The sequence below is a fragment of the Danio rerio genome, chromosome 14 (genome assembly GCF_052040795.2).
Source record: "Danio rerio strain M-AB ecotype USA chromosome 14, GRCz13ab, whole genome shotgun sequence".
Classification (NCBI taxonomy): Eukaryota; Metazoa; Chordata; class Actinopteri; order Cypriniformes; family Danionidae; genus Danio; species Danio rerio.
Window position 1 is genome coordinate 53,218,298 of NC_141034.1, and position 26,831 is coordinate 53,245,128.

A 26,831-nucleotide genomic window follows, 5' to 3' on the forward strand; every position below is an offset into this window, starting at 1 on the left:
GAGGTGTGTAATGTGTGAATTTAAAATGACACCACACTGACACCTGTAAAGAAAAACCCTACATAAAATCTAATGTGATAGCATTATGAATAAGCAGTCGACTAACGTTAATGTGTACTGGCATGCTCAAAAAATATGCTTCAATATGAGGCATCATTATATTGTGGTTAGGGATGCAACTGTTAACCGATTTCACTATTAACCCCGCTTTAATTAGTCACGATTAATTAATCATGAAGGCTTCAACACCGTGTTTCTGCATGGAACAAAACTGCGGCAACTAAAAGTTATGCTAACTGAGTGCTAGTTTGAAGTTCCAAGTTTGTACACCATGCACACTGGATTAACCTTGGCTGAGGCTATTTACTAAGGGCCAGTCACATATCGCCTTCTTTGCCCACACAAGTTTGTTATTTCCAATGGAGGCGCGTGACTTGCATATAAGGAGTGACGGACTCGTGCTTTCTAAACGCACCTGCTAGTTACCTACTAGTAGCACGTTCGCCTCACAGCAAGAAGGTCGCTGGGTCACTGGTTCGATCCTCGGCTCAGTTGGCGTTTCTGTGTGGAGTTTGCATGTTCTCCCTGCGTTCGCGTGGGTTTCCTCCGGGTGCTCCGGTTTCCCCCACAGTCCAAAGACATGTGGTACAGGTGAATTGAGTATAGGCTAAATTGTCCGTAGTGTGTGTGTGTGTGTGTGTGTGTGTGTGTGTGTGTGGATGTGGATGTGGATGTTTCCCAGAGATGGGTTGCGGCTGGAAGGGCATCCGCTGCGTAAAAACTTGCTGGATAAGTTGTCGGTTCATTCCGCTGTGGGGACTGGACTAAGCAGACAAAAAATTGAATGAATGGGTGAATGATCAAAAGGTTCAGCACACTTTGAATACATTTCTTCACTGTAAAAGTGAAATACTTAGCTTAACATTAGACAAATACTACTTATTCATTTTTAACTTAATTTTATTTATTTTAATTTAACTTTATTTTAAGTTGATTTATTAATTTATTTTAAATTAAATAATTTAAAATTTATTTATTAATATGTTTTCATTTAATTTAATTAATAAATTTATTTAAATGTATTTATTTATATATTTTATTTATATATAAAATTTATATTTATTTATATATAAAAAAATTTTGTTTATTTGCATTTAATTTTTTTATTTTCATTTAATAAAATTTATATTGATTTATTTAAATTTCATTTATTTATTTTAATTTATTCTTAATTTATTTGCATTTAATTTATTTATTTTCGTTTATTTAAAATTTATATTATTTACATTTTATTTATTTATTTTATTTATATGTATTTAAACTATTTATTTATTTTTATTTATTCAAATTTATATCAATTTATTTAAAGTTTATTTACGAATTGTAATTTTATTCAATTTTATTAATTTAAAATGTATTTATTTATTTATTTATTTATTTAATTGACATTTATTTTCAGTGTCAATTATTTTTAAGTCCAAAGAGAATTGGACTATTGTTTGTTTTTTATTATTGTTTTGTGTTGTATTATTTGGTCACTGAGCAACAATAAACACTTAAAAATAAGGAGTTTTCTTGCGATTTTTCTCAACTAGCAGTGTTTTGAAATTATATCGAATATGTAATAATTGTGAATTTCCCTCAGACTATAACCGCACAACCAAAATCTATAATTGTTGCATTTCTAATTGTGGTAAATTACCATATGCAAAAACCCAAACTGTAGCTATTTTTTCATTAATATTTATATTCTGCAATGATGCATCAATGATAAATTAAATTTACTCACCCTCAGGTGGTTATGGTCTCAACAAGGGTACTGGAAATATTCCTCAGAGATTTTGCTCTATACTGACATGATAGCATCAAGCAGTTGCTGCAGATTTGTCGGCTGCACATCCATGATGCCAATCTCCCATTCCACCACATCCCAAAGGTGCTCTATTGGGTTGGAATCTGGTGACTGCGGAGGCCACTTGAGTACAGTGAACTCATTGTCATGTTCAAGAAACCAGTCTGAGATGATTCACGCTTTATGACATGGTGCATTCTCCTGCTGCAACTCGCCATCAGAAGATCATGGTCATAAAGGGATGGACATGGTCAACAACAACACTTGGGTAGGCTGTGGTGTTGACACGATGCTCAGTTGGTACTAATGAGCATTTTTCATGAGTTCTTTTTCAGACCATTCTCGGTAAACCCTAGAGATGGTCGTGTGTGAAAATCCCAGTAAATCAGCAGTTTCTGAAATACTCAGACCAGCAACCATGCCATGTTCAAAGTCACTTAAATCACCTTTCCTTCCCATTCTGATGCTCGGTTTGAACTGCAGCAGATTGTCTTGACCATGTCTACATGCCTTGATGCATTGAGTTGCTGCCATGTGATTCGCTGATTAGAAATTTGCGTTAACAAGAAGTTGGACAGATGTACCTAATAAAGTAGCCGGTGAGTGTATATTTACTAAGAAATGGATAAAATATTCATTTTTTAAAATGGGGCACTCATTTATGTATATCACATTATGAACATATCATATGCTATATGTATGAGCACTGTATATCAATATTTAGCTTTGTTTATATTTTTTATTTGATATGCGTGCACGTGCGTGCGTGCGTGTATATATACACTAAGCAACAACTATTTTATTTCATTGCTTTTATGCACCTAATCACAATAAATCACAATTCATTGTCTGACAGCACTCATTTAAGCATAACAAAATAGTCTCTGCAGTTCCTACACAGGAGTTTCATAATATTCAAAGCTATAAAATTTGTAAAGCTGCTCTGAAACTATAATTGTGAAAAGTGCCATTCAAAAACTTAAATTGAGCTGAATTGAACGACTTAAAAGAAATAAAGGTGCAGTGTTAGCGGAATCATCTCTTGGTCTTTATCCTGATGTCTAAACATGAGCTGAACAGGTTACCCTACATAACCCCACTGCATCTTTCCCTCCTGTCATTTCAAGCTCAATAAATTATCAGATGTGCGTGTGTGTGGGGAGTTTATGAGTGCAAGAAACACAGAAGCAGAGACCTGGAAGGCGAAGAGGCCGACCGGACTCAGAATCCAGCCAGAACCTAGCTGACATTTTGATAATGAACTCATCTCATCAGTCAGAGAGATGGCACACACACACACACATACACCACACACACACACACACACACACACACACACACACACACAGATACAAGTATGCTTTTAATAAGCCATGTCTATTAAAGATCACGATCACAAAGGGAGGCAGCATCTGTACTAAAAGACAAGGAAAAGAAGAGTGGTGGCATGGTGGCTCAGTGGTTAGCACTGTGACCTAACAAGGTGGTCACTGGTTCAAGTCCTAGCTGGATCAGTTGGCATTTCTGTGTGGAGTTTGCATGTTCTCCCTGTGTTGGTGTGGGTTTCCTCCGGGTGTTCCGGTTTCCCCTACAGTCCAAACACATGCGCTATAGGTGAATTGAATGAACTAAATTTGCTGTATTGTATGGCTGTTTCCCAGTACTGGGTTGCAACAGGAAGCGCATTCACTGCGTAAAACATATGTTGGAATAGTTGGTGGTTTATTCCACTGTGGCAGCCCCTGATAAATCAGAGACTAAGCCAAAGGCAAATGAAAAGCAGAGCTAGAAATATCCACTCTCAGCATCCCAGTGAAGACTAACCGGCACATGCCAACAGCCAAACCCTGACCTTTGACATACACTTAGATTGCTGATCTGCAATCAGTCTACAGGCAGACAGCATGCACGCAGTAGTGTACATAAAGATGCCCTTTAATGCTACATTTTAGCTAATACGGGGTTGCATGTATTTTTCTTCATTGTTTTTCAATTAATATCAATAAAATAAAATTTGTTCTATTATTGCAACATTTATTTTCTAGCATTACAACACTTTTGCATTTAAATAATTCTAATTTAAGAATAATAATGATAATTTAATTCTAGTCATTTATTTATTTTGATTTGCAGCTGCTTTACTAATGTCCACCCCAAAAAAATAAATAAATAAATAAAACTGCATTTTGAATTGAGTTAATAATATCAGAAATGCGAGACAGCTACTGTAAAACAAGCACATATCTAGAAAAAAAAAGTCATCTGCAAATGTTTACAATACATTAATAATAAAGCATTGCATTATACTGTAATCCCAACAGATATACACTGACCTGCCACTTTATTAGGTACACCTTACTAGTACCGGGCTGTTGGACCCCCTTTTGCCTTCAGAACTGCCTTAATCTTTCGTGGCATAGATTCAACAAGACACTGGAATCATTCTTCAGGGATGCTTCATGATAGCATCACGCAGTTTCTGCAGATTTGTCGGCTGCACATCCATGATGTGAATTCCCCATTCTACCACATCCCAAACGTGCTCTATTGGATTGAGTTCTGGTGACTGTGCAGGCCATTTGAGCACAGTGAACTCATTATCATGTTTAAACCAGTCTGAGATGACTTGCGCTTTAAGACATGGAGCGTTATCCTGCTGGAAGTAGCCATCTGAAGATTATGGTCAAAGGGATGGACATGGTCAGCAACAATACTCGAGTAAGCTGTGGCATTGACACGATGCTCAATTGGTACTAATAGGCCCAAACTGTGCTAAGAAAATCCCTCACACCATTACACCACCAGCAGCCTGAACCATGATACAAGGCAGGATGGATCCATGCTTTTATGTTGTTGATGCCAGATTCTGACCCGACCATCCCAATGTGGCAGCAGAAATGGAGACTCATCAGACCAGGCAACGTTTCTCCAATCTTCTATTGTGCAGTTTTGGTGAGCCTGTGTGAATTGTAGCCTCAGTTTCCTGTTCTTAGCTGACAGGAGTGGCACCCGGTGTGTTCTTCTGCTGCTGTAGCCCATCCGCCTCAAGGTTGGACGTGTTGTGTGTTCAGTGATGCTCTTCTGCAGACCTCGGTTGTAACGAGTGCTTATTTGAGTTACTGTTGCCTTTCTATCAGCTGGAACCAGTCTGGCCATTCTTCACTGACATCGACAAGGCATTTACGCCTACAGAACTGCCAATCACTGGATATTTTCTCCTTTTCAGACCATTCTCTGTAAACCTAGAGATGGTTTTGTGTGAAAATCCCAGTAGATCAGCAGTTTCTGAAATACTCAAGCCTGTCTGGCACCAATAACCATGCCACGTTCAAAAGTCACTTAAATAACCTTTCTGATGCTTGGTTCAAACTGCAGCAGATCATGTCTACATGCCTAAATGCCCAGAGTTGCTGCCATGTGATATGCTGATTAGAAATTTGTGTTACGAGCAGTTGGACAGGTGTACCTAATAAAGTGGCCAGTGAGTGTTTACACGCATGTACAATATTAGCTATATATATATACACACACACACACACACACACACACACACACACACACACACACACACACACACACACACACACACACACACACACACACACACACACACACACACACACATACATACATACATACATATATATATATATATATATATATATATATATATATATATATATATACACATATATATATACATATATATATACATATATATATATATACATATATATATACATATATATATATACATATACATATATACATATACATATACATACACACACACACACACACACACATACACGCATATATATACACATACATATATACACACACATATATATACACACATACATACACATATATATATATATACACATACACACATATATATATATATATATATATATATATATATATATATAAATCACTATTTAAATCATTTTTAGCTTGCATCACACAATTTTAACTTCTAAAATTAAAATGAAATGTTTTGTACTTAAAGACTTTTATATTGCCAAAAAAAAGTTTAATTAAACAAATAATAAAACTTTTTTATTTTTATAACAACACATATACAGGATTATTTTTTTCGTCGTGTGAATTCTGCACTGGTCTGATCTTGAGTGAAAATGAAAGCATTAATTATTTACAACTAACAGAAAAAAAGGGGGAAAAAAAGAGTGACTGAAATACCTGAGATGAAATGAAGCTCATGTCTGATTGACTGCATACCATCAAACTGACCTTGGCTAGAACGCATGCTGCACTTCAGAGTGTGTGAGTGAGTCAGAGTGTGCACAAAGGTGACCTGATGTTCCAGTTTACAAACACACCTGTCCTTGAATCTTCCTTTCTTTCCTCAGGCGTCTCCATAGCAACAGGTAAGGTATGCCTAGGTGTGTGATGACAGCAGGTAAGAGCGATTCGGCACCTCGCAGAACATTTCAATCCACTCGTCTCACATCAATGACAGCCACACAGTCATCAAGAATTGATGACACTCAAACAGTCTTCACACTGCGGATACACACACCATAAGCAATTCATGTGTGATGTACAGTATAGCACGTGCATATATTCAATCAATTCAAGTTCATGTTGGTGGCACGGTGGATCAGTGGTTAGAACTGTCGCCTCACAGCAAGAAGGTCACAGGTTCGAGTCTCGGCTGGGTCAGTTGGCATTTCTGTGTGGAGTTTGCAAGTTCTCCCTGTGTATGTGTGGGTTTCCTCTGAGTGCTCCGGTTTCACCCACAATCCAAACACATGCTATAGGAGAGTTGAATAAACTAAATTGGACTTAGTGTATGAGTGTGTGAGTGATTGAGTGTGTATGGGTGTTTTCCAGTACTGGGTTGCAGCTGGAAGGGCATCCGCTGTGTAAAACATATGCTGGAATACTTGGCAGTTCATTCCAATGTGGCGAACCATGATAAATAAGGGACTAAGCAGAAGGAGAATGAATGACACCAAACCAAAGTTTAAAGGTCATCATTTTGCTTAGGTCTCCAATCTGCCATTGATAAGATCACTTTAGTATGGAGCATCACATTACTCAGAAATGATTATAAAAGGTTTGTCTTTTGAAATGTGTATTTGAAAGGACGTGGCAAATGCTAGATCATTTTCTCTACACAGGATCCAAAGCTTTCAAGAAGAGACGCTCGTCTCTGGGGTTTATGTTTCATGTTTTATAACAGCGTTTGCTTTAATTGGACCACGACTCTTCATACCTTTCAAGTTTCCTCTGTACCTGTCTTCACTCCTGAATACTGAGATAAAACACACATTTGTATTTTACTGCTTCAAGGATTAAAAGATAGAGATGTTGTAAAAGAGAGAAATATATATATATTCGTCTGTTTCTTCAACTCTACCAACAAAACTTTTAAAGATAAACCAAAACCAGTTAAAGGGATAGTTCACACTATAATGAAAATTGAGTATGGACACCAATATTCAGATTTTAATGCGGTTAAGACAATACTCTGATTAAAATTCTACCATGTAAACAGCGATTTTTGATTACTTTAATCCAATTAAGGTCATAATCGAAATAAAGTGGCATTTATGTTACGAACCCCAGTTTTTTTTAAAGGGTCACGAAACACCAAAACACATTTTTTGAGCTGTTGACAGTTGTATATGTGTCCCACACTGCTAAAAACACTATTAGGACATCTATATTTCACTAAAAAGTGTAAATTGGTTGTTTTTGCGTTATTTCAAGCAAATTTGTACTTCCTGTTTGAAACGAATTTTTGAAGCTGCGTCACGGTCATGAGATAATAGCGTGTATTCCAGCGTGCAGACTGGGCGTCTGTGCCAGAGTGAGTCTTATTACGTCTTACAGTGTGCTGCATTAATGCATGAGTAAGGCTTGGTTCAAACCAATCAGCGCGCTCTATTGTGCAACTTCATTAATATTCATTAGTGTCACCGTGTTTACGCCACAAAGACGCCACGTTGTGTTGGCAAAACAAGCGTGAAGTGTTGCTTTTATAGTTTGCTGCCGTTAAGTTTCGTTTTCATTTTCTCTCTGTGAGAGCTCAGCTGGAGTCACACGTGGATTAACAGTGTACGCGACGCTCGACAACAATAACTTACGTGTCTGAGGTTTATTGTTTACCTGAGAGCTGTTCTCATCTGCAAACGCTGAAATCTGAATTCGCTTGTAGTATTCTCTCCATAAAGACGCGGCTCTAGTTGCTGGTGATTGTCCTGTCTCTACAGATTTGGTAAGTGAGCGACCCGTGCTCTTTGTTTATTCAGTTTGTTCGTATCGAATTAAGTTACTATTGCACTGAGTGGAGAAATGTAAGCACCGCATTTTGTGACCGGAATAACACACGCGGCTTTCTGATGCTACCTGCCGTGTGCATCTAAGTTTCCGGGAAATGCAGAGTTTTTTTTTTCTCTCATTCACCGTGCGGTATCAAACATTGCATGAAAAATACACGCTTAGAGCAGATCCTCGAATCAGATATCTCGTTTGTTGCGAGGGGCATGAATGAATTCCCTGAATGAAAGAGCCAAACTGCAGTTAAAGTCCAACTTTTAATAATTTGGCAAATAATTCGACTACAGATGTCCATGTAAACACAGTCACATTGTCCGCTGTGGGTGTGTATTTTGACTCTGAAACTCGCGCGTGCACAAATAGACACTCCCACACCATCCCACTTTAGTTCCTCCGACACTCCCCCCTAAACAGAGCTGGACACGCCCACTTTTCTGACTTTTTCCAAAGTGGAGGTGTGAAAACACCCTGCTGAAACGAGGGGGTTTCATGGCCCTTTAAGGCTCGTCTAGGGAAGGGGTTAGCAACATAAAAGGACACAGAAACCAGAATTACAATTCTCTATTTATTTAGAGACCAGAAGATACGTGTCCTATCTAATTAAGGTGGCAACAGAAATATAAATCATTAATTAAACAATAACCAAGTCAAAGCAATTGCTTTAACAAACAAACAAAAACATATATTATAAAGAAAATATTGATTAAAAAAAAACATAGATCAAAGAAACGGCACAACACCAGCATGGCTCCTCAGCAGCGGCTGCACAAGACGCGCACAGAAGTTCGGACCTTCATCAGGGCAAGATACGGAGAGATTCTCAGCAAGTACGGGTCATACTCTCCAAAGAGAGACAAGATCGCGAGGATCAGTCAGACGCGCTGGAAATCAAGAGCCACCCCGACACACACTCTTTATTTTGCTGGGCCAGTTGGCATTTCTGTGTGGAGTTTGCATGTTCTCCCCGAGTGGCGTGGGTTTCCTCCGGATGCTCCGGTTTCCCCCACAGTCCAAAGACATGCGGTACATGTGAATTAGGTAGGCTAAAATTGCCCGTAGTGTGTGTGTAAATGTTTGTGAGGATGTTATCAGAGATGGGTTGCGGCTGGAAGGGCATCCGCTGCGTAAAAACTTGCTGGATAAATTGGCGGTTCATTCCGCTGTGGCGACCCCGGATTAATAAAGGGACTAAGCCGACAAGAAAATGAATAAATGAATGACACCTGAAATTACATAAAACTTGAGAGGGAATGCAGATAGCGGGGTGACGCAATGACGTTAGTGGAATTAAGTGCTATAACATTTAAAATGGGATCATGAAAGGAACATTCAAAAAGCAACTCATGTAAACGCCTTAATCTTATTATTGTCCTAATTAGATTAATGCAAGTACTTTGATTACTGAAGTCCATGTAAACAGTCATCACTCCTTTGTTTTTCAAACCTGTTTGAGTTTCTTTTTCTTTTTCACACTATTAACTTATGCACATGTACTTATGCACTCGCTCAACAGCAGAGTATAATTGTAGTGTTGTCCCAAATCAAACACTAATGTTTTTTCACCAAGCGGAAATTCAACCCGTTTCTCTAATGACGGTTGCCAAATTAGTGAAATAAATGAAGTAACCAATAATACCTGCAATTAGTATAACTGCATTCACCATCAGGAGGCGCCATAATCACTCTCGTAGAACAATTTTTGCTTTCACAATCCAAAATAAGTTATCCAACATGTGCGCCCGATATCTCCGCCCCTTCTGCTAAGTGAGCAAAGCTGTGGTCGTTGAGTGCTTGAAGTGTTCGTTACACACTTTTTTTACCGGTTGAATGAATGCATCATCCGGGTAATTGAAGTGCACTTATTATTTTTAGAGTTTTCAGTGTGAACACACTACTTACACAATTTATACTACAAAATGGCGTAGATTAGTGCATAAGTATGCGATCTGGGAAGCATCTTATGTCTCAAAGCTTGCATACTCTTCAATAACGCACTCAAAAGTATATACATACTTTTAATTTACAAAAAAAGTATATGTTTTTAAGGTGCAGTACAAGTATGCAAGTTGGAACGCAGTAATGATTCACCCCGGCCTAAATGGTGTGGTGGGGATTGTGTGTCCTGAAACGTGTGTGGACCTGCAGCTGGATGTTATTGGTTTTTGTTACTGTCCTGTCAGTTTTGAGTTTAAATTAGTAAACTGTGGCTTAAAACAATGTTGTGTATTATTTATGTTTTGTGGCAAGTAGCCTTGTAATAAGCAGATAAAGTACAGCTAGGAGGTTGTCATTACAGAATAAAGTCCTTCAGTCTTATACAATGGCTGCTGATAATTCAATTGGGTTTAATAAATGTACATTTCTCCTTGAACCGATTCGGCTGCAGACAACAACAAAATAACCTTATGATTGGACGGACGGATGGATGGATAAAAACAATGAATGGATGGATAAAACAAACGATGGGTGGATGGATGGATAAAACAAATGATGGATAGACGGATGGACGGCCGGACGGATGGAAGGATGGATAAAAGCAATGATGGATGGACGGATGGATGGATAAAACATGGTTGGAGGGATGGATGGATAAAAGGATGGATGAAAACAAAAGATGGATGGATAGATGGATGGATGGGTAAATGGATAAAACAAATAAAGGATGGATGGAAGAATGGTTAAAACAAACGATGGATGAAACAAACGATGGGTGGATTGATGGATAAAAAACGATGGATGGATGGATAAAATAAACGAAGGATGGATAGATGGATGGATAAAACAAATGATAGATGGATGAATGGATTGACGGATGGATAAAAGAAACGATGGACAGACGGACAGACAGATGGATGGATAAAACAAATGATGGATGGATGGATAAAACAAACGATGGATGGATGGATGGATAAAACAAATGATGGATAGACGGATGGACGGCCGGACGGATGGAAGGATGGATAAAAGCAATGATGGATGGACGGATGGATGGATAAAACATGGTTGGAGGGATGGATGGATAAAAGGATGGATGAAAACAAAAGATGGATGGATAGATGGATGGATGGGTAAATGGATAAAACAAATGAAGGATGGATGGAAGAATGGTTAAAACAAACGATGGATGGATGAAACAAACGATGGGTGGATTGATGGATAAAAAACGATGGATGGATGGATAAAATAAACGAAGGATGGATAGATGGATGGATAAAACAAATGATAGATGGATGAATGGATTGACGGATGGATAAAAGAAACGATGGACAGACGGACAGACAGATGGATGGATGAAAAATGATGGATGGATGGATAAATAAAAACGGATAGATGGACAGATGGATAAAACAAATGATGGATGGATGGATAAAACAAACGATGGATGGATAAAACGGATGGATGGATAAAAGAAACAATGGATGGAAACAAATGATGGATGTATGGATAAAACAAACGATGGGTGGATTGATGGGTAAATGGATAAAACAAATGAAGGATGGATGGATGAAACAAATGATGGATGGATGGATGAAAAATGATGGATGGATGGAAACAAATGATGGATAGATGGATGGATGAAACAAACGATGGGTGGATTGATGGATAAAAAACGATGGATGGATGGATAAAATAAACGAAGGATGGATAGATGGATGGATAAAACAAATGATAGATGGATGAATGGATTGACGGATGGATAAAAGAAACAATGGACAGACGGACAGACAGATGGATGGATGAAAAATGATGGATGGATGGATGGATAAATAAAAACGGATGGATGGACAGATGGATAAATGGATGGATAAAACAAACGATGGATGGATAAAACGGATGGATGGATAAAAGAAACAATGGATGGAAAAATGATGGATAAAACAAACGATGGGTGGATTGATGGGTAAATGGATAAAACAAATGAAGGATGGATGGATGAAACAAATGATGGAGGGATGGATGGATGAAACAAATGATGGATGGAAACAAATGATGGATGGATGGAAACAAATGATGGATGGATGGAAACAAATTATGGATGGATGGATGGATGGAAAAAACAAATGATGGATGGATAAAACAAACAATGGGTGGATTGATGGGAAAAAGAAACGATGGATGGATGGATAAAACAAATAATGAATGGATAAAACAAACGAAGTATGGATGGATGGGTAAAACAAACGATGGATGGATAAAACAAACAATGGGTGGATTGATGGGAAAAAGAAACGATGGATAAAACAAATGAAGGATGGATAGATGGATGGATAAAACAAACAATGGGTGGACGGATGGAAAAAACAAATGATGGATGGATGGATGGATGGATAAAACAAACGATGGATGTATAAAACAAACGAAGGATGGATGGAAAAAACAAATGATGGATAATTAAAACAAACGATGGATGGATGGATGGATACACAGATGGATACGCAGACAGACAGAGACAGACAGACGAGTATGGCCTTTCTGTAAGACCAAAAAAATAAGAAACCTTCTGTATATATTTGAATGAAGTGAGGAATTGAGTCTGTTACGGCTCCCTTTTTTCCAGCGATATAAATGACAGACATGAATGTGTGAAGATGTGATTACAATGTGCACTGACATTTTGTACAGCAGCACCAATCTTGTCTGTTCTCAGAACAGCCAAACACGAGTTCAAGCTCCACAGGACTGACACTGTCGCTCAGCTTAATTGAACAAACCCCTTTAAGCGACCTCAAGTTAGATTTTGATGCCGTTCTTCAGCAAAAAAATGCACTCAGGAATCAGTTCAAAGACTGCGGCGTTACGCAACAGACATTTTCAACTGTCTCTTTCATCATGTAAAGCAGTGCGTGACCTTTTGTCCAGTGCTGTGCTGTTGTTGGCATCTACAGGTGGGGTGCTTACATGTAGCTATACTGCTCTCAATCATAGAGCTATACCTTATGCTATTATAATGTTTGTGTGAAATCAAAGTTTACGATGTTTATTTTTTTAGGGGAGAATGAGGATGAAAGTCATGAGGATGACACAAAGCCATTTTCTTAGCATCCTGACTACATTAGCTTTCAAGGCTTTTTAAAATACATTCTGCATTTAACCATGGACCCTTTTTACAAGACCATTATGAATTGTTAATCGGTCAACAGCATCTTAAATCCTAGGAAGTTTTTCAATATTTACATTTTTTTAAAACATTTGAACATGTATGTGTAATCATTATGTAAATGAAGAGTTCAGATGCAAAAGCCGCTAAACACCATTTCCACCAAAAATGAGAAAGACATCGAGTGAATGCTTTAGGCATGTAGTACGTTCAACAAAAACAGTTTATTACAAAAAGCCGCTAAACGCCACCTGCCTTTGACAGAATGCCGCTATATCCCGAGAACCAATCAGAAGGCGCGAATCGAATCATATGTATTCAATGTAGCAGCGCGCTGATACGCCGGCTTTATGAGGAGACGGTTTTATTCTGCTTTTGATTTCGATTTTAAAAGACTGAGTTTGATGAACTGGATGAGCCTGTCCCACTGTCATGACAGAGTCTGGAGCTAGGGACTAGAGGTCTGCATTCCTGCAGTTGTCCCGCGGGTCCCGACCAGATGTCTAGCAATATCGCTCCCGACTTCCGAGCGAGCATGCGTATGTGTGTAAATGAAATAGCGCGATGCTGTGTTTAGCTTGTTTGTTGCTGTTTGTGTGCTTGGTGCTTATGCGTGTTTGTGTCTGTGTGTTAGTGCGTGCGCGCGAGAATGAGAGAGAGAGAGAGAGAGCTTTGCCTGTGCGCTTGGTGCTGTGTGTGTTTATACAGACTGTATAGCTGGGTGATTTTCGGTTTTGTTCTCCACCCGCTCTTTAGCGGGATCGGGTGCGGCGGGTAGAAAATGGGGCGGGTCGGGCAGCGGGACAACAAATGCTTAATATAAGCGGGAGCGGTCAGGTTTGGGCTAAAACCTGGCGGGTGCGGGCGGGATCGGGATTCAAAATTTAGTACCGCGCAGATCTCTACTAGGGACACCGGGCCTCGCAGACAAAAAAAACGGACCGGCCCCCCAGGAATTCTCCCGGTCCTCTTAATTAGCCAATTCAGGCCTGCGTGAGGACATGCAGCAGCCGCCTCGAAGCAGGGCCGCCGCGTCCATAAAGAGGGCAGAATAGAGAGGGCGTCCACGGCACCTCCGCAACCACCCACGTCCTCAGTTATGTCAGCGACACCTCCCTTACCACCCGCTTCCTCAGTTAACGTTATATCCGCGAACTCCCCGTCGTGATCGTCCTTTGCTTAGAGCGGCAGTTCAGCTTGCTCCGGCCCTGCCTTGGGGACATGCAGCAGCAGCCGCATTCAGTCACACAAACGAATAACAGTAACTAACATGCTAAACACATAATGACGCTATAAAACATGTTGTGGGTCTATAAAATAGAAAATAGGGGTAAAATAGGGGTAAATAACTAAAACACTTTTTCACCACAGAAGCTTGAGGTGTATCCTCCTCCGACGGCTGACTAGAGTGTACAAGAAATGGCGTTTGCTTCTCATGCTGTTCGCGCAGAGATTCTTGCTCCCATAATGCAGTGCGTAACCGAAAAAAAAATAAATAAATAAAAATAAAAATATATATATATATATATATATATATATATATATATATATATATATATATATATATATATATATATATATATATATAAAAGAATATATAAATGCTATAAAATATTTTAATGGGTATTATAATTATTATTAGCAGTAAGTATTTTCAGCTGTATTAGATCATTATTATAAATCAAAAGTTCGGATCTTTTCAGTAAACTATCTCAAAACGTTTTCCTCCTAGTGTAGATTCTACATCTAAGTTTTTTGAGTTTTAAATGTAAATGCAAATTTTTATGAATATACAATGAAAAACAGCAAACACTTCCACGGTAGGGTGAAAAGCTGATCTCAGATCTGAATAACAAATAAAGGTTTCTGCACAATGCCTCAGCGATGAGCGATAGCCCGAAACAATGACATCTGTCCCCCATTAAAGCTTGAAAAATAACAGTGACAGGCTGAAAGAAAAGCAGATTCATGCCAAAAGCAGACGACAACAGACTGCAGACACGCAGACAGAGCTGTGACTGAAACATGGAGGAAAACACTGCTGACCCTGAACCCAGATCAGTGGAGAGGGTCATGTTGTGGACAAACACCAAACACTTCTCAATACACAATCATAAACCTGCTTTCAAAAACTTCCTTGCGAGTTTGTGCCAAGGTTATTGTAATGTTGAAAATTTTAACATTGACCACTTTAACAGACTGGGTTTTTCAGTAGCGGTCGTCATAGTTAAGTAAACTTAGAGTGCAGTAAATAAGAGTACAATAAATGCATTGTTTTACAGCCCTGTTAGCTGAAATAATAAAAGAAAAGGTGATGGTGTTTTTAAGACTTTCAGAAAAAAGAAAAAAAGTGTGAGACTGATAATGGTAGACAGAAGAGAAAAAAAAGGTCAAAATTACTATCCTGCCTCATTACCACATTAGAAACACCTAGCATAAGTAGTCATTTGTTTTTGTTTTTTTGTAATTTAGTGCAAAGATGATTAATCAATCAATTAATATATACTGTGCATTAATACATGCACTCACTGGCCAATTTATTAAATACACCCTAATTTATTGGGATTGGCCCCTCTTTTGCATTCAGAACTGCCTTAATCCTTCATAGCATAGATTCAACAAGGTTCTGGAAATATTCCTCAGAGATTTTGCTCCATTTTGACATGATAGCATCACAGTTGCAGCAGATTTGTTGGCTGCACATCTATGATGTGAATCTCCCATTCCACCACATCCCAAAGGTGCTCCATTAGACTGAGGATCTGCTGACTGTGGAGGCCACTTGAGTACAGTGAACTCATTGTCATGTTCAAGAAACCAGCCTAGGATGACTTGCGCTTTATCCTGCTGCAAGTAGCCATCAGAAGATTGGTACACTGTTGTCATTAAGGGATGGACATGGTCAGCAACAATACTATGTTAGGCTGTAGCGTTGACACGATGCTCATTTGGTACTAATGAGCCCAAAGTGTTTCAAGAAAATATCCCCCACACCATTACACCACCACTAGCAGTAGCCTGAACCATTGATACAAGGCAGGATGGATCCATGCTTCTCATGGATTTCATGTTGTTGAAGACAAATTCTGACCTTACCATCCGAATGTAGCAGCAGAAATTGAGACACAACATTTTTCCAATCTTCTATTGTCCAGTTTTGGTGGGAAAAAACAAATGGCTTCTTTCAAAATGTCTTCTTTTGTTTAAAACAGAAACTATGAAGCAAAGCAAGTTTGGAACAAGAGTTAATAAATGATGAATTTTCATTTATGAGTGAACTGTCCCTTTAATCGTAGTTTGTTTCATTAATGGTTTTGTTAGTTTTAGTTTTTATTTTGTGAACACATTACTGTTTAGTCTGTTTTTAGTAATTCTTGGTTAACAGAGTTAACAGAACACACTCAGTGTAGACTAAAGTAAAGTTTAATGTTTGCAAAGTTTGCATAAGCTTGTGCAAAACTCTGGATAAAAAAAAAAATACTAATAATATAATAGTTTAAACGAGCAGTGAACCCAAAGCCACACAAATGCAACCTAAACCGATAAAAAAGTAAAAATGATCAAGATTTCAGTTCAACTTCATGTATGCAGTCCAACATGCCTTGTAAGCCTGTCACGATAACAATTTTTTGTTGGACGTACCAAAATACATAACAATACACAATATTATTGTCATTTTATGGCACTTATTATTGACCTTATTCTCTGAATGAGGAAGTGTGCTCATTTTTGCAATAGTTTTAGAACTTCCGATTCACTTGCCTATAGGAGAAATAACTAGGAATAATAAACGGCAGAAAACTACTACTACTCGCTCTACAAACAAGTGTTTGCATGACGATATAGACAAAGTAAAATAATATAATAATAAAGTATTAGTTTGCAACATCAAGCAGCAGAACGAGCTGTTTTTAACATCTAAAAATGAATGGAAGTGAGACCGGGAGTCTCGAGCCAAAATTATTCAAATGGCTGCACCCGCTCGACCGCGGAGAATAAGGTGAATATAACACCAGAAAGACAATATAATATATTCACAATGCAAGTGCACTCTTTCAAAGAGAAGAATATTTATAGTCAATAATTAATTTTCTTTTCGGCTTAGTCCCTTTATTATTCAGGGGTCGCCACAGTGGAATGAACCGCCAACTTATCCAGCATGTTTTACACAGCAGATGCCCTTCCAGCTGTAACCCATCTCTGGGAAACATCCACTATACTGACACTTACACCTCCAATAGAGATAGAAATGTTGCTGGAATTTATTAATTTATTTATTTATTTATTTATTTTTATGTATGGGCGATATATATTGCATCACCAAACATGATTGAGGTCATGTCCATGTGTTGTGCGATAAGTCCATATATTGTTATGACTGTCCTAATGTCTAGTTTACATTTTTTGCCAAATGTGTTTTATATTTTTTTATGCATTTTTATTTTAGCGGGACTCAAACCAGTGACCTTCTTGCTGTGAGGCGACAGTGCTAACCACTAAGCCACCATGCCACCCCATTATTTAGCTAATTATTATTTTATCTTATTTAGTTATTCAGTGACTTTTGTTAGAACTGTGGATTATTTATTTCAGCTAACTTTATTTTAAATGAACTTTTTTTCTTTTGGTACCAATAGTTTTAGTGTTTAATTTTAGTTTCCCAAAACATTCTTGATTCGTGCAATCTGCCTTTGCATTTGCAAAAATATTGCATGAGAATTGTGAATGAAAATCACATGCGCTTTTTATGGTGTTGAGATCTGTATTTCATTTTTACTATGTGAAGCACACTTTCCCGAGTTTAATCTTTCTTGCACTGCATCCAAATAGTCCAATAACTCTAAATATTTCCTCCAGACTGTCGTGACTGTGGTGATTAAATCTGGCAGACATGTTACTCATGTTAGACTTTGGCACAAATAATCACCTCATTCTTTATAGCGTCGATAGTAAGAGAACCAAATTTTGTGAAGCCAGGCTTTCTGCAGGTCTCTAAAATCTCTTAATTGAACAATTTCCACAACTTAAAACTATAAAAAGGTGTTAAATAAAGAGTTTGCATTGCAAAAACCGAATCTCTAACTGTATTTGTCTTGTTTTTTTAATGCAAAGACCTAAATATCTCTCAATTAATATGCATTTACTAAAAATGCTGAAAATGAAATCAGGTTTCTGAGAAAGTAAATAAAAATGTAAATAAATAAATAAAATATGCACCAAATAATTCTGAAATACAACAGATTCTAGAAAATGTTGTACTGATAACATTACATTTTTCTTGAATATCTATCTAATCTAATCTAGAGTATTGATGCTGAAAATTCAGCTTTGACTTGCAATAATGGACATTTTATAGCGTAATAAAGTAGAAAGTTGTTGTTTTACATTATAATAATATTTCAAACTCATTGTGTTTAACTACAGTATGTGTAATCGAATAAATCGCTGCATTAGAGAAACTCCATAACTAATAAATGAATAAAAATAATCTGAGAAAGTTTCAGTTTGCAGCTGTTTAGCCAAAGTTCTCACACTCGTTTCCTCTCCATATGCACCAGACACTTTTTTTTAGTCTTTTAGGTTCCTAAATTAATTTTGGTTTGTGCAATTTGCCTTTATACTTGCAAACCTATTGAAAAATTCTAAAAATGATGAGCAATATTTAAAACACTCTTTTCTTCTCCATGTGCACCAGACACTATGATATAAACTCTGCAGGTTATGTGAAAACATTGTGCAATGCTGTGTACTTCACCTTGGTGTGTGTTTGTGCACATTTGTGCGTGTGTACAGGTATGTATTTTTATGTCATGGTTTCTATATATTGCAGATCCCTGATGATCTAAAATGCTTCTTTTATCTTCATTTCGTAAGTCACTTTAGATAAATGTTCCTGCATAAATATAGTTTAATTGCCAGAACTAACGCTACAGGCCTCAAAATGGAGATAAAAGCATAATATAGGCTAAATTCTAACCAAACACCACCAAAACAGCTGCATACTGATGTCTAGTTTGTTAAAATTAAAGAAAAAATGGTTCATATTCATTAAACGTAAACAGACAAAAATAGGTAGCGTCCTTATATGGTCATCAATATAAACTGTATGCCTAGTGGTGATATTTGGTACTGTGACCAAACAAAATCCTACTGAAAGCTTTATTTTTGACATATCAACTTCAAATTTGAAAAAAAAATTCTGATGTTTAGCTTTAATAGGTTAAAACAAGTTTTTAAGTAAAAACCAACTTTGATTTAATAAAATCACAAAATATGCACAACTAAACTACACAACTTTAGTGTTGTGTGAAGTTTTATAAACAACTTTTGAGAGGATCACATGCTATGATTGACCATGGCAGGTCTCCCATCAACAATCACTAACCAACCAATCAGACATTTCAAATGCATAAAAATAACCCGACTTCCCTAACTTCGTCATCCTCGTTTTTTTGTTTTTTTTCCAACAAAACCCCCTTCCACCTTGACTCCTTCCCCTTCTTCCTAAAACCAGTAGCAGGGGAGTTATCGAGACCTACCGGAGCTCAGAATCCCCTCTCTCCCTCCTGTCTAAACGGAGGGAGCCCAAGGGCCTCATGTCTCGACGTTGCATACGCACAAAAATTGTGTACACCAGGTTTCAAGGTCACGTTTGAATTTACTAACGATGAAATTGGTCCATGCAAACTTCATGTCTGGCGTACGTGTATTTCTTCTGTGTGTTGGTTTTATTTCTACTGGTGACTCCTGGAGGCGATTGTGCTAAAGTGCACACTACAAAGTACAACATGTGAAAAACATTGCTATTCATTTATAATTGATAAAACGGGTTAATTAAATATATTTATTTTTTCACCAACTATGTGATTTAGAACATAGAAAAACAATTGCAAATGTAGACAACCCTTAGTCTATGGCAATGCTAGTGTTGGCCTTATTAGAGGACATTGTCAATGTTTAAATCCAAAGGGAAACTGGCTTATTAGCCGTTTCAGATTTCCAAGAGCTATCCTCTTGGAGCTCTGTGCTGAGTTAGATCCAAATTTGGAAAGAGAGACAGCGAGGAGGCTCCAAGGTGGCAGGGTGCGCAATGGGTGACTTCTTGGTGAGTGATGTATTTAAAGATATTATTCCAGCTAAGATTTTTATTTATCTATTTTATTTTATTGAGCTTAATTATTTAACTGCATACCAGGAGACCGCGGTTATCCATTAAAGACGTGACTGTTAACCCCCCTCAACAACCCACAAACTGACGAGGAGCGCAGATACAATGATGCCCATTCTCGCACTCGGTCAGTTATAGAGCGGACGACTGGGCAGCTGAAATGCCAGTGGCGCTGCCTTGATAAGAGCGGACGGGTGCTGCTATACCAACACAATCTGGCTATACCACCAAAACAAAGTATTCCTCTAATCCATCTGTGTCTCCCACAGACAAGGATAGCACTTCAGACTGTAAATTGTCGCCCACAATTGAGGCAACTCTCTCCTCAAAGGGTGTCATTTCAGCATCCGCTGTTCGGTCCACACTTTGACAGTGTGCCGCTGTTCTCCTCCTAACATGCACCTTTGCATCGGACCATTTCTTTTTTAATTCACTTACAGTGCGATGTTCAGACCCCACTGCGTTAACCGCGACGGCTAAACTCTTCCACTCTTTTTTTTTTGCTGTTGTTAATTCCGGAGAACAAACTTGCAAATAACAGTTTTTCTTTGTTCAACCTTCGACTGGAGCACCTCTAATTCACATTCTGTCTTCTTGCTTGCTTTTGCCATTGCTTTTTTGTTTGGTTTTGCCAAGGTAGAGTCATTAACATATTCATAAGGGGGAGGAGGCAGGGAGGGGTTTTGCGGTCATGCATGCTGCGCTCAATTTCATGTACGCAGTTTAATATATCTGATTTTTTTACTGCGCACACACATTCACAGCTTTATGCGTACTAGGGATGCAACAATACAGTTAGACCACGGTTCAATACATACGTGACACGAGTTTTTTTTTTTATTATTCTATAGGCAATAGGAACAGTAAGAGGATAAGGAGAAAAAATAAAAACGATTTATTGCAATGCTCATTTTGTTTTACTTAAAAGCCAAAAAGAGTACAGTAGTTCCTAGTTTATTGTATATATAAAAAAAATAATTAACACTGAAATCTCACAGCTGCTGGTAGCTCATGTACAAACTGGGGAACACATAAAATCCTACACTTCAAGAATAAACAAACATGTAAAGTTAATAAAGATAAATTGGCCATTTCAAATAAACATATTTGTACTTAAGTAAACATAAATAAACCATCTTAATTATCTCGGTGCTAAAAAAATGCGAGACTGTAGTCTATAACACGGATCGAGTGCTTTTATAAGATGACAAAAGCCAACATCTCCAATCACCGAAAACGGCTGCAAATCTTTAGCAATAAACACCCGCACTGCCTTTGTTATTTTTAGTGTTTCTCGGAACCAGTTGGGTATGTTTGCTGGAAAGATTCAGCGAGGGATTGTTGCTATTTGAAGGACTTTATTACCTTCTCTGCTATCCTGCCTTCAGACAGTGATATTGCTGGGTGATGGCGCTGCAGATGTGCAGTCATGTTTATACGTCTAAAACAATGCTTGCACTGAGTTATTTATTTTTTGTTCACCAGTTTTTCTTTTATTGGCATTATACTTACCGGCAAAACCGAAATGTCAACACACCATCAAGCGCCCCTTAACTTTAGAGCGTAGTGATTGGATATTTACTCGTGGGGAGGAGTTTCCTCATCTCAGCTCATGGATTTAAAGGCTAGTGCATACGCAATGTTTTAGTGTTAATTCAACGCAAGTGTTTGTAAATGAGGCCCCTGAGCTCGTGGATTTTCAGAGCTCAGGGCTGTCTCCCAGGACAGCATGCCAAATAAGCTTTTACATAAGCATCAGCTAAGTGTGAACTCTTGAAATAACATTTTTTGAACAAGAGTCTTCTTTCAAATGAGACCGTCCTTAAATGAGTGCACCACAAATCATTTAAGGTGAAAATGCAATTATCTTGTCTGTGCTCAAAAAGTTAGGGAGACTATAAACACGGATATAAACTGAATTAAAGGCTTACAGAAGGCAAGGTGAAACATGGTAGATGCTGACGCATACTCGCTAAACATCACAGTTAAGCACTTTCTTTGGTTTGGTTACACAAAGAAGTCGCCCAATCAAATTCCAGAGCAATGTCCTAAAAGAACCTTCGTTAGGTAACCATAGAAACAACATGAGATCCTCCAACAAAGTCCATTTGCGTGCTATTTGCTGCCAAATCTGCTGATCAATATCATAGGCATGGTTTTGGGTGGGTGGACAACGGACACCTTGATGTTAATGTGTAGCATGAAGCCATAACCAGTCTTTCCTCCAAAGATCAGCCGATGAGAGGACAACATGTACTACTGCACGAGGCTCAATAACTAATGTGAACAGGACAGTTCAGCAACAAATTGAAGAAAACGTTCACTTACCGTTTGTAGATCCAAGCCGTGTTGAAAACGGTGACTAGAAACAAGAGAATAAAACAGTTTCAGGAAGCACTAATGACTGTGTTGAAGTCAGAAAGCATTTCTCCACAATGAAAAAACATTTTAGTCATTTAAGTTTCATTCAATAGGGAATCGCTTGATCTATGCAATGAAATTGAACAGTTTTTCCATATTTCACCTTGTTTTTTTGTTCCATTTATTTATAATTATGAATTGCATTGAGAGCTTTTCTCTACCCTGTCGAATTTTGATGCTGAAAATTCAACTCTGCAGTTTAACAAAGTGACTTTTAGGGTGCTTTCACACCTGTGAATCGATTCAGTTGTTCCGAAACAGATTACAAATGTTACATTGTTGCTCTTTGCTCTTGGAGCGGAAGTTTCTAATTGGACCAAAAGAGCTAAAACAAGTCACGTGCGAGTAAACTCTCCTCACATTGGTCAGAGTGTCAGGGTTTATTTTGCAGTTTCCCGCTCAGCTGTCAGGAGAGGTGGTGGTTTGATGGTGATTGACAGGGTGCGCGCGTGCGACATGTCTGAGAGGAGAGATGCGGTGAGGAGGGGTGAGAAGGGTGCCGACGATGCCTATTTGAGGACCTAGAGGTAGATGCGAGATTACTGGGAGATCATCACTCGTTTGCAGGCATCCGGAGACTCGCGAAACTTCCCGCCCTACTCATATTGCTCTCTTCATATAGTAAGCCTATTACATATCCATAAAACACTGTGATATAACCACGCTCGGATCGCTTTCTCACTGCAATCGAACCGCTCCAGGGTTTTTTTCAATCGAGCTGAGACCACCTCACTCAAGCGATCTCAGAGCGATTACTTTGGCGCGGAACAGAGCGCAATTGCCTCGTTCACATATGCCAAACGAACCGCGCTAACTGGGCAAACGAGACACGTTCCGAAACAAAAGTGTAGGTGTGAAAGCACCCTTAGTGAAATTAGTAGTCTGAAACAATACATTTCATAAGAAATAATATTTACACTGAATTTAGTAACAGAAAAAGTGCTGCACTGTAAAGTAATTGCATCACTTTTGTAATGGACTCCTGACTGGCCTTCCTAAAAAGACAGTCAGACAGTTGCAGCTCATCCAGAACGCTGCAGCCAGGATTCTGATCAGAACCAAGAAATCAGAGGACATCACACCTGTCCGGAGGTCTTTACACTGGCTCCCAGTTACATTCAGAAAAGATTTTAAACTATAACTACTTGTCTATAAATCACTTAATGGCCTAGGACCTAAATACTTTACAGATATGCTTACTGAATACAAACCTAACAGATCACTTAGACCTTCAGGTGTTAAACTCAGGTCCAAAAGGGCCGCAGCTCTGCACAGTTTAGCTCCAACCCTAATTAAACACACCTGATCAAACTAATTGAGTCCTTCAGGCTTGTTTGAAACCTACAGGTAAGTGTGTGGGATCAGGGTTGGAACTAAACTGTGCAGGGCTTCGGCCCTCCAGGAATTGAGTTTGACACCCCTGACTTAGACCTTCAGGATCATATGAATCAGCTTTCAGCAACTAACAGCGCCCCCCGCTGCTGGAATCAGCTTTCAGAAAAGATCAGATGTGCTCCAGCATTAGGCACGTTCAAATCATGACTGAAAACACATCTGTTTAGCTGTGCCTTTACTGAATCAGCACTGTGATGCGTCCCACAGATCACACTCTTTTGACTTTCTTTTCTTTTTTATTCTTTTATAACCTGTTTTAACACATTTTAATTTGTTTTTAAATCACTTTTATTATTTCTCTTTTACTGGTCTCTTTTATTCTTGTTTATGTAAAGCACTTTGGATAGCCATTGAGTAAAAAAGTGCTATATAAAATAAACTTGTCTTGCCTTTCAAGAAGGGAGTAAACCCGTTATATTACTTTCATAATTATGCTCAGTTTGTTTACTTTAATAATAAAATAAAAATATGAGTATAATTATAAAAGGCAATGGGTTAACTCACTTTTTAAAAGTGAAGTTATCTCTTTTTACAGTGCAGTATTTTCTGTTATTTTAACCTCTTAAGGCCAAAGGTGTTTTTTACATGCATTTTTTTTATTTCTCTTTGCTATTTGGGCTTATTGGAACCTATTTAGAATAAAAGTCTAGAATAAAAAATAAAAATCTTTTGATATGATGTATTTTTAGAGCAAAATGATGTTCATATGTGGACTCGTGGACATCTTCCTGCCAATTATTTAAAAAAAATAATAATAATAAGGCGAAATTTGGATGAGAAACAGAGGAGAAACCATTTTTGCAGCATACAAATATATTTTATTATAGACGATTTTTTTTTTATTTAAATAAAATCTGTGAAAGTATGTTGGTAAAATCTGATTACCGTCTTCTAGGCTAAAAGATGGAACCATTTTGAAAGATGTAAAAAAAAAAAAAAAACAGTGACTGCTAGACAGTTTTGAGGAAAACATGACACAGCGGGGTTAGTTGTAACAGGATCTTACAATTAAGACACTAAACAAAAAAAATATTTTTTTGAATTTTGAGTGTAATGTTAAGAACTTTTAAAATAAAAATGTTTTTAATAGAAAATATTGTTTTAATAGAAAAATATATATTATTGCTAATAATGCAAATAAATGCACTGCAGAATAATGGATAGATAATAATGCAAATAGATTCAAATGTGTTGATCCAGTAAACAAATAAATACATAAACATACTGTGCAAGGTAGAATAAAAAAAGAAATGGAGCCAACTACTGAGGATATATAGCTGCTATTTAAAGTAAACTGAATTTAAATTAATTGTGTGAAATCTGCCTTTAAATGCATGTTACAACTAACCCCCTGTCTGTTAGAACTTGCCCTGTGGGTGGGGTAAATAGTAACATTTTTACTCCTGGCACTTTTGGCAATACTGCACAGCAACCATAGGTCCAGCGATCAGAATTCTAGTGCTCATTTGTAGGAGAGGCTTGTGTGTGGTTGGTGAAAAAATATGGTTTGTCTAATCCCCTTACTTTGTTCATTATTTAGCCAAAACCAAAAAGTGTTTCTTTCTGCCCCGCTCTCCCCTACTTTAAAAGTCAAGTGTCTAGTTTTTTGCACTTCTACCTTGTAGAATAAAACAGAGCATTTTAGGGCGATATTTACACTCAGCACACTAATCTTCTTTTTATTTTCATAATTTTATACAGGTATTAGAGCGTTAACAAGTGGCAAAATAATATAGTTTACCTCAGGAGATGATTATTTGCGAATGTGGCAAACATTCCATCAAATTCCCAATCTTGTAAAACTCTGAGAGTTTATCTTTGCTTATGTTTCTGTCTCTGTGTATTTCGGTAAATCTTGCACTTCTCTGACGTTAATTAAATCTGACTGTTTTCCCTTGCAACGCACCTGTCGCTAATATGACGCACGTGCTGCTGCAGTGGCCACGCCCCGAACTCTTGCTATTGGTTTAACTGAAAAGTGATTGGCAGATTTGAGTAAACCGTTTTCAGTGTTTAGATCAGGAGTGCCCAAACTTTTAGTTTTTAGTATGAAGACCAAAATCCAAATATCATTGAGAGGCTTGGGTCGAACATAAATATACCAAACTATTTTACATTAAAATTGCCATTGCCATTTCATAATATTGAAAAATAAGTAGAAAACATGGCTTTGAATTGTGTTAACTATTGCAATAACTTATTGATATGAAAGACATAATCACATTTATCACAGAGTGGAGTTGAATGCTGAATACACTGGTCAAGCAAAATCTGCCTTTGCCTTTATTTGCTTACCAAAGTCTTTGCATTGTGCTCTATTCATTAGGTCACAGTACTGTACAGTGCATCCGGAAAGTATTCATATTTTTTCAAAATTTATTAAATTCATTTATTTCCCCAAAATTCTACACACAAAAAAGAGTTTTGAAATTGTTGCAAATTTATTAAAAATAAATAAAAAATAAAAATAATAAAAAATCACATGTACATCAGTATTCACAGCCTTTGCTTAAACCTTTGTTGATGCCCCTTTGGCAGCAATTACAGCCTCAAGTCTTTTTGAATGTTATGCCACAAGCTTGGCACAC

The 26,831-nt window shown here is 37.7% G+C and overlaps 1 protein-coding gene across 2 annotated transcripts in view; it reads right to left on the minus strand.

The window, feature by feature from the left end:
* The window catches only part of LOC101884594 (A disintegrin and metalloproteinase with thrombospondin motifs 2), a 487,080-nt gene extending 460,950 nt beyond the window's left edge, over nt 1–26,130 (minus strand). Inside the window, exons 1-3 of one of the 2 annotated variants that reach the window (XM_087281942.1) lie at nt 25,985–26,130; nt 22,756–22,789; nt 6,196–6,379 (exon numbers count right to left, since the gene is read on the minus strand). In XM_087281942.1, the coding sequence (XP_087138068.1) occupies nt 6,196–6,235 (40 nt within the window). In that variant the 5' untranslated portion in view covers nt 6,236–6,379; nt 22,756–22,789; nt 25,985–26,130. The remainder of the gene's footprint in view (nt 1–6,195; nt 6,380–22,755; nt 22,790–25,984) is intronic. The other variant, XM_087281943.1, reaches the window with a different exon arrangement.
* Nucleotides 26,131–26,831: the final 701 nt, after the last annotated feature.